This window comes from Nannospalax galili, unplaced genomic scaffold, assembly GCF_000622305.1.
Source record: "Nannospalax galili isolate Female #2095 unplaced genomic scaffold, S.galili_v1.0 scaffold1398, whole genome shotgun sequence".
Lineage (NCBI taxonomy): Eukaryota > Metazoa > Chordata > Mammalia > Rodentia > Spalacidae > Nannospalax > Nannospalax galili.
Genome location: NW_008342016.1, coordinates 417,369 through 426,873, shown reverse-complemented (window position 1 = coordinate 426,873; position 9,505 = coordinate 417,369). Strand labels below are relative to the sequence as shown.

The 9,505-nt window shown below is 42.1% G+C and overlaps 1 protein-coding gene across 1 annotated transcript; it reads left to right on the top strand.

Moving 5' to 3' along the window:
* Nucleotides 1-56: 56 nt before the first annotated feature.
* Klhl23 (kelch like family member 23) lies at nt 57-9,499 on the top strand. The gene is given in 4 exon segments (XM_017799294.2): nt 57-351; nt 639-1,853; nt 5,129-5,281; nt 8,272-9,499. Coding segments are annotated over 4 exon segments (1,845 nt in total). The 5' UTR covers nt 57-185; the 3' UTR covers nt 8,583-9,499.
* The last annotated feature ends 6 nt before the right edge of the window (nt 9,500-9,505 follow it).

The window sequence follows — 9,505 nt, the reverse complement described above, 5'->3', positions numbered from 1 at the left end:
GGCGGGGTGGTCTCTCGGCGGGAAGGCGGCCGGGCCCAGGCTCCGGGCGCCGCGGAGGGCGCGGGCTGGAGGGTCTTGCTCAGCCCTATCGGTCTCTTGCCTTTCCATGAGCTACGGGGCACAGAAACCCCTTTTCTGAGGGTTCTTCCCTCCTGTGTATTGACCATCCCTGTCCCGGCATCTCGATGTTATTTGAGAGGCGCTGGAGAAAAACGCTGAATTGGGGCCGAGCTGAGGCGCCCATGGCTGGCGGCAATTGGGGTGACCTCTGGGACCCTTGGCCTGCCAAGTGTGGAATTGTCCCAGGACCTGCTAGCCCAGGACAGATTGCAGAGATGGGTGAATGGAGTGGTAGGCCAATACCTCTTCAAATGGACAACCCCAGACCCCGGGGGAGGGGGGAAGGGGGTGGGGGTGGGTTCTCATTTACAGCTCCAAGCTATCCCGAGTTTAAATGCACCAGCCTATAAATTATGAAATAGTTCACCACATTTTGGTACTTGGGATGCCAAAATGTCTAGCATTAGTCTAGCTTTGGAGCATGCCTTATGGCAATCATCGGCTAGTGAAAGGAATACTTTGCATTATTAGCAGTAATAAATAAAATTGAAAAACGCATTTATTCCTATTTATTGCAGCCATGGCTCTAAAAGGACAAGAAGATTATATTTATCTTTTCAAGGATTCATCACATCCAGTGGATTTTCTGGATGCATTTAGAACATTTTACTTGGATGGATTATTTACTGATATTACCCTTCAGTGTCCTTCAGGCATAATCTTCCATTGTCACCGAGCTGTTTTGGCTGCTTGTAGCAATTATTTTAAGGCAATGTTCACAGCTGACATGAAAGAAAAATTTAAAAATAAAATAAAACTCTCTGGCATCCACCATGATATTTTGGAAGGCCTTGTAAATTATGCATACACCTCCCAAATTGAAATAACTAAAAGAAATGTTCAAAGCCTGCTTGAAGCAGCAGATCTGCTACAGTTTCTCTCAGTAAAGAAGGCTTGTGAGCAGTTTTTAGTAAGGCATCTGGATATCGATAACTGTATTGGAATGCACTCCTTTGCAGAATTTCATATGTGTCCAGAACTAGAAAAGGAGTCCCGAAGAATTCTGTGCTCAAGGTTTAAGGAGGTATGGCAACAAGAAGAATTTCTGGAAATCAGCCTTGAAAAGTTTCTCTTTATCTTGTCCAGAAAGAATCTCAGTGTTTGGAAAGAAGAAGCTATCATCGAGCCAGTTATTAAGTGGACTGCTCATGATGTAGACAATCGAATTGAACGCCTGTATAATCTCCTAAGCTATATCAACATAGATATAGATCCAGTGTATTTAAAAACAGCTTTAGGCCTTCAAAGAAGCTGCCTACTAATTGAAAATAAGATATGCTCTCTAATATATAATGCCTTGAATCCCATGCATAAAGAGATTTCTCAGCGGTCCACAGCCACAATGTATATCATTGGAGGCTATTACTGGCATCCTTTATCAGAGGTTCACATATGGGATCCTTTGGCAAATGTTTGGATTCAGGGAGCAGAAATACCAGATTATACCAGGGAGAGCTATGGTGTTACATGTTTAGGACCCAACATACATGTAACTGGAGGCTATAGGACAGATAATATAGAAGCTCTTGACACAGTGTGGATCTATAACAGCGAAAGTGATGAATGGACAGAAGGCCTGCCAATGATCAATGCCAGGTATTAGCACTGTGCAGTCACCTTGGGTGGCTGTGTCTATGCTCTAGGTGGTTACAGAAAAGGGGCTCCAGCAGAAGAGGCTGAGTTCTATGATCCGTTGAAAGAGAAGTGGCTTCCTATTGCAAATATGATTAAAGGTAAGTGTAGATTTTGTTTCTCCTGTGTTTTTTTAGATACCTGAGGTTAGATCAACAACTCATCTCTTTTGGAAGTAACTTTAGGAAAAATCTATCACGTTGGGATGCTCCTGAGGGACGATAGTAGATTATACATGTAGTGTGGCACAGCATGTTCCAGATAAAGACACAGCATAGAGCATAGTCCCCAGCTTGCCTGAGAGTCATGGAAGTAATGAAAACTACTCAATAAGCTGTTTTAGGGCTTAGGACATAGCTCAGTTGTTAGAGTACTTACCCAGCTTGCACTAAGCCCTGGGTTTGATCCCCAGTACCACATAAACTGGGTCTGTAGGAAACAGCTGGTCAGCTGTTACCAAATTTGTGTCATTTTGTCCCAAATGTTTCTTCCCAGGCCTTTCTGTTTCTTTTTTAACACTAGCAAGGGTGTGGGAATGTGACCTGGACTGGAAATCTGACCTGGTATGATCCTTGGATGAGAAGCAGGAAGCTGGGAGGCAGAGTGGTCTTGTGATCACCAGCTGCTTCTGCAGCTTTGCTGCCTGGATCCAAACTCTGACTGTCCACTTGCTTACTGGTGAACTTGGGCAAATTATTCAGCCCCTCTGTGTCCAGTTCTGCCATCTGTATGATGGGGATGGCAGCATTTCATAGGTAGGAGGCTTGGGAGGATTAAGGGAACCTGTGCTTGTAAAGCACATAGGGCAGTATCTAGTATGGAGTAATCCCTAGGTAGAACACAGGCCTGATTTTTCACGAGCCTGTCTGCAGGGGCAGCAATAGTTGGTTGGATGAGAGAAGGTAGCAGAAAGCCTGTTGCTTTGCTGTCTGGGTTTTGACTTTGCCTGAGTTTGACCATTACCTACCGATTTGGTGGTCCTGAATGTTCTTCTGCCTTTTGTCCTACAGAAGAAATAAGTGAAGTTCAAGTACTTTGGCAGTCATTGTAAGCTGCATGCATTTCTATACCTTTTCAATGATGAGATAACAATTTCAATGATTATAGAGCATATGTTTCTTAGAATGGAAGTTTATTACTTATGAAATTTTTAAAAATTACATTTGAGCTGGGGTGGTAGCACCCACCTTTAATCCCAGCACTCAGAAGGCAGAGGCAGGCAGATCTCTGTGAGTTCAAGGCCAGCCTGGTCTACATAGTGAGTTCCAGGCCAGCTGGGGCTACAGGGAGACCCTGTCTAAAAAACAAGAAGAAGGAAAAAAAAAAATATTTGAAACAATGCTTGCTGGAGGAAAGTGCTGCCATGGTGTGTCTATAGTGAAAGAAAACTTGCTGTATCCTTGGTGGGATGGGAGGTCTCTATACCCAGCATCCTTCCCCACATGCCAGCTGGCTCTACAATCCCAGAGGTCTATTCTTTTATTTTTATGCTCTATTTTTCAGTTTTTGAGACAATGTCTTACTATATAGTCCGGCCTACCACAAACTTGCAATCTTCATGCTTTAGCCTCTCAGATCTGGGATTATAGGAGTGAGCCACCACAAAGGCATAGACTTATTATTCTCATTGGAAGTACTTAAAATTTTTTTTGAATTTATATATTTTATGTGTAAGTTATTCCTTGCATGTATATAAATGCACTGATGTCATGAAGTGTCACAAGAGGGCGTCGGGTTCCCCTGGAACTGGAGTTACAGATGGTTTTTAGAACCTTGTAGGTGCTGGGAATGGATCCTGGGTCCAAAATTTACTTCCATTTTCCATTAAAAGATTAGTTCTTTTTTCCCATTGGTTTTATTTAGTAGTCTGAGATGAACTAGCAGCTTTCTTGGTAATGTGAGCTTCATTTTGGTAGAGTCATATTTCGAATTCATTTCCTTTTTTTTTTTTTTTTTTTTGGTCTTTTTGAGACAGGGTCTCCCTGTAGCCCCAGCTGTCCTTGAACTCACTATGTAGACCAGGCTGGCCTTGAACTCACAGAGATCCACCTGCCTCTGCCTCTCGAGTGCTGGGATTAAAGGCATGCGCCACCACACCCGGCTCATTTCCTTTTTTTGGTTTAGGGATATGTATACAGAAAAGACATAAGCCCTTGGATGTTTAGGAACCCCTGAGTCTTTCCTTTTCATCATAACTACTCTGCTTGTAAACCTACTTTTACTTTGAAATAGACATGAACAAGGAGATTAAACTGTTTTGGGCAAATAATACTGCTTATAAAAGTTGGTTGAAAAACTAAACTGGACATTTTCAACTAAAATGAACCTATTGTCCTTTCTTCTCTTACTTGGATGAACAGTTTTCTCTTCCTCAGTTTTTGTCGTATCAGAGTCTCCCAGTTTTCAGAGTTCAGGTCTTCAGAATCTGTCTGATTTATCTTGTTATCAAAGCCTGTCACTTTGACCTCTGTTTCTTGCCTCTGCCCAGAGAGCCTTCTAAGCCAGGCCCTTGATAATCCTCATTTGGGCTAATACCTACAGCTTTCTGAGTCTTCTCATTCTTTTTCAGTTCCTTCCTTCTACAAAAACCTGAAAAATCCTGCTGAATTAAGCCCACATTTAGCTGGGAGATCAGGGTCCTTTGTCATGTAACCGCAACATACCATGCCAGTTTTAGTTCCCATTGAGGACTCCCAGTGTGCCACCAACCCTGGTCATGCCTGCTTGGCTTTGCCCTATAAGCCTTTGTGGGGTCTTTCAGATGCTTAGAGCAGCTTACTCCCACGTCTGCTTGTTAGAGTCCTAACTACCAGGCCAGGGAAAATTCTGTCACCCTTGTTGTGATTTCTCCAGTAAAAAGCAATTTTTCTTTGATTTGACCAATCATGGTAAATGGTAGTCTCTCTCTCTCTCTCTCTCTCTCTCTCTCTCTCTCTCTCTCTCTACCCCTCTCCCTCTCCCTCTCCCTCCCTCTCTCTCTCATGCACACATATACACATTTTTCAGTATTTTTCTCATAAGTATATTTTAATTATTTTTACCCCTCAAAGATCATAAGGAGCCTACTGGCCTTCCGTTTTCATTTTTTATTTTTGAAACAGGGTCTCCTGGCTAGCCACAGCTGGCCTGGAACTTACTATGTAGACCAGGCTGGCCTTGAACTCACAAAGATCTGCCTGCCTCTACCTCTCAAATGCTGGGATTAAAAGCGTGCGCCACCACGCCTGGCCCCTTTTCATTCTTTTATTCCTCTGCACCTAGCAAAATGCCTCACATCTACCATCAGTAATGACAAAAACAATAATGAGAAGATCATCATTCTTTGCAGGAAAGAATGAACAGTCAATCTAAAGATGTGACTTTAATTGACACACAGGTGTGGGAAATGCTACGGCCTGTGTCTTACATGAAGTTATCTATGTTATTGGCGGCCACTGCGGCTACAGAGGGAGCTGCACCTATGACAAAGTGCAGAGCTACAATTCAGACATCAACGAATGGAGCCTTATTACCTCCAGTCCACACCCAGGTAACAAGAATCCTGTCTCAAATAGTATTCAACTGTTGTATTTCAGAAGTCAGGAATAGGACACAGAGAGTCAAGCTGGGCAAGAGATTATTTTCCTCTTTCAGAAGCTTGCTCTTTCTGGGTTTTAATAACTAAGAAACATTCATTCCTAGGATATGCAGTCCTGGATCTGTGCTACCTTAACAGTTATAAAAGAAAGTGTTGTCTGTCATAAGGAATGCTCTGCTTCTGTGATATCTTTGTGTGTGTGTGTGTGTGTGTGTGTGTGTGTGTGTGTGTGTTTGTAGGCCAGAGGTTGACATCAGGTATCTTCATCAGTCTCTGCTCCACTAGACAGAGTCTCTCACTGAAGCTGGAGCTCACTGATTTAACTGGCCAAGTGTTCAAATACTTGAGTCGGGAGGAGGGACACCTCATTCAAACCACCACAACACTTCACAGCCTTTCCTGCTTTCCACCCCATGCAACTACCTCTACCTTATGTGTCATCTCATCTAGCAGTACAGGGAGATGGGGAGAGCATGCCTGGATCTGGTGCTGCAAGTCGTATGCTAAAGTCTCCACAAGAGGAGGAAACTTCAGCTGTGGGCTACTCTGTCTGGCTCTGCAAGTAGAATGTTTAGACAGCAGTCTTAGTAGTCCAGATAATATCCCCACCATTTTCTCTTCTTACCAACAAAGTTCTAACTAATCGAAAGTAGTAAAAATAGGTCTCTCTGAGTAACAGCTAATGTTTATTCAGTATTTGCTTGGTACTTTATTCCAACAATTTTACATTTATTAATCTGTTTATATTTGTCAGCTTCACATTACCACAATGAAATACCTGAGGTGACTCACTTAGAAAAGGTTTATTTAGCTCACACTGTAGAGGTTCACTTCCAAGATTGGGTGGTACATGGGTCTGGCCTCCACTGCGAGCAGTGAGATGGTAGTATCAGGAGCATGTGTCAGGTGGAGCATGAGCAGGTGGTCACCTTAGAAGCCAGGGAGAACAGTGAGAGTGGACTGGCCAGAGTCCTACAGTGCCCTTCAGGGATCTCCCATAAAGCCCACCTTTTAACTGCTCATTGCTACTCTAGTAATGAAAACCAGTATCCTGGGGTCTAGGTCTTTTACATATAGCCTTTTGGGGAACACTGTATTTATTGTGTGTGTATGTGTGTGTTGTATGGTGCACGTTTGGGGGGGTGCACATGCACACTGCACATGTGTGTGGAGGTCTGAGTTGATGTTGAATGTCTTCATGATTGCTCTGTATTGTTTCTTGTTGAACCCAGAGCTGGACATTTCAGGAAGTCTAACTAGCCAGCTTACCCTGGGCAATCCCATCTCTGCCTCCTGATCTACAAAGCCTGTTCCAGGCCAGCTGGGGCTATGGGGAGACTCTGTCTCAAAAAGACCAAAAAAAAAAAAAAAAAAAAAAAATCTGAGTTGCATGTAGCTTATTGACTACTTGAGAAAGAGTCTCAGGGGCTGGAGAGATGGCTCAGTGATTAAGAGCATCCAGTTCCAGGGGATCCAACACCTTCTGTCCTCCGAGGGGATTGCACAACATAGTGCACTACTTGCAGGCAATACATGCATACACATAAAATAAAAATAATTAATAAAATGTAAAAAAAGAAAACATATTAAATAAAAAAAGAAAAAGAGTCTAAAAGGCAATGTGACTTATGCCTAGCATTAGAAGGCACGAATAATTCAAAATCAACCCCCGAAAATTATAGTATGAATCAGTAAAAACATGTCATTGTGGTTGGAAAGTTTTAATTTATGTTAAACTTTTCCTGATGATTTAAAACAGGTTCTCACTGTGTAGCCCTGCTAGCCTAGAACTCATTGTGTAGACCATGCTGGCCTCATATTTACAGAGATCCACCTGCCTCTACCTCCCAAATGCCTGGATTAAAGGTATATACTACCACACCCCTGAAATATTTTTAAAATATATTAGCATCTTATACAGTATGTTCTGTTTGACTTTCATTGTGCTTAAGCTGTTTTTGAATTGACTTGTTACCAAAATTTTAAATTCAAGATACTTCACACAAAAATCGTGATTTCTGGCTTTAAAAAAAAAAATATTGGAATATGTGACAGCTTGACAGTGTTCCTCCCTGGCAGTCATCATAGAGCTGAGTAACACCTGTTCTTGTTTGATGAGGTTTATATTTTCCATTGCACCATAATCCTTCTATTTCTGGTCACATCCCAGACTAAGGGATCTTGTGTGTTGTTTTATCCCTGGCCTGCTTTATTATCATAGTGCCTAAAAGGACAGAAGGAGAAAACAAAATGGAAAACACTAAGGCAGTCTAAGTGAGGTGGACTTCCTTGGAGCAGACTCCCAAGAACAGGGCACAGATGCCCACAGCAGTCCTTCACCCAGAGAAGCCTTTCACAGTGGCTGAGTATGGTAGCCATGTGCCTCAGTAACCTAGGTGTACGCTACTCTCACTTGTACCCCTAACTGGGCTGGCAGTGTAAGAGAAGCTAGCTAAGCTATCCTCTGTGGTATGTGTGGCAGCTGACACATCATAGGGTCTTCCCCTGCTTGCAGGGACCTTAAGAAACCTATACCAGTTACCTTGTGTGCTGTCTTGTAAGGAAGACTGTACTTCTATCACCTTGAGAGATGATAGATGTTAACTGAAGATAAATGAATGTCAATTAAAAGCTGTCTGTGTTGGGCAATTCCTGGGAAGGTGGTGGTCTGAGGGAAGGGTTCCCTCTTGTCTTCCTGCACAGCCAGCTTGGGAATTACCATTAATGCCCCGTGGCTAAGTCACATGGCAGGAACAGATTATCAGAATCAGATGACATGGATTGAATTTTAACCTCAGTGTACACTAGTATGTGACAGAATCAAAATGTCACCATTTCTATATTTGTGTTCCAAATTGTAAAGAATTATTATTTTGCCACAAGATGATAGCTCTTTACCATTATAATAAAATATTGCTCTTTTCTTTCTTCCTTTCTAAAAGAATATGGACTGTGCTCAGTTCCATTTGAAAACAAGCTCTATTTAGTCGGTGGACAAACTACAATCACAGAGTGCTATGACCCAGAACAAAACGCATGGAGAGAGACAGCTCCCATGATGGAAAGGCGGATGGAGTGTGGGGCTGTCATCATGAATGGATGCATCTATGTCACCGGAGGGTACTCCTACTCAAAGGGGACATATCTTCAGAGCATTGAGAAATACGATCCAGATCTTAATAAGTGGGAAATAGTGGGCAATCTCCCAAGTGCCATGCGGTCTCATGGATGTGTTTGTGTGTATAATGTCTGATTGAGTCCTCGGGACTGACCAGGTTATCACTATTTAGGGATATAGTAAAAAGAATGCAGAGTTTGGAGTGCCTTACTTGTTATTGTGGTTTGGCACATGCTAGGGGATTGGTAAATTTTAATTCCTAACCCTATATCATTCCCAGACCCAGTGATTAATGGCAAGAAAAATATTATGTATGTATACAGTTCAATTAGTAGGGTTAACCCCCGTAATCTCTATTTTTCAAAGGTAGAATGGATATTTGATACTTGGTAAAAGGTGAAATATCTTTGTAGTGAATCTTTCTTCCTGGTAGCATCAACACTGGGTATAGGTCAAAAAATCATTCATTATGAAATGTCTGTTAAGAGCTTGTGATCTGCCAAGTGTGGTGGTATACTCGAGGCAGACACAGGCCTCTGTGAGTTTTAAAAAGCCTATGATATATCAACGTATATTGAGGCTTTGTTTAGATGGCGGGAATTTGAAATGTCAAGAGGAAACCTTCTCTACCTCTACAAAATCAACACTTAAAAATGTTTCCCTAAAAAAAAAAAAAATGTTTCCCTTTAGGATTAGAGTGTGGATTTGCTTTAAGTATAATTTTTCCTTTTGTCATGTATATAATTTATTGCTAGTATTTTTTATTTACGGTCATAGCTATACAAAATACTGTACAAGCCGGGCGTGGTGGCTCATGCCTTTGATCCCAGTGCTCAGGAGGCAGAGGCAAGTGGATCTCTGTGAGTTCAAGGCCAGCGTGGTCTATATAGTGAGTTCCAGGCCAGCTGGGACTACAGGGATACCCTGTCTCAAAAGACCAAAAAAAAACCCAAAACACTGTACAAAAGATTGTTATTATTCAAAAAGTTTACAACTAAATTTAAAAGAAGAGTAGGTCTAAAAATGTATAGAGAAAATAGTCAAATATTTGCTGATGC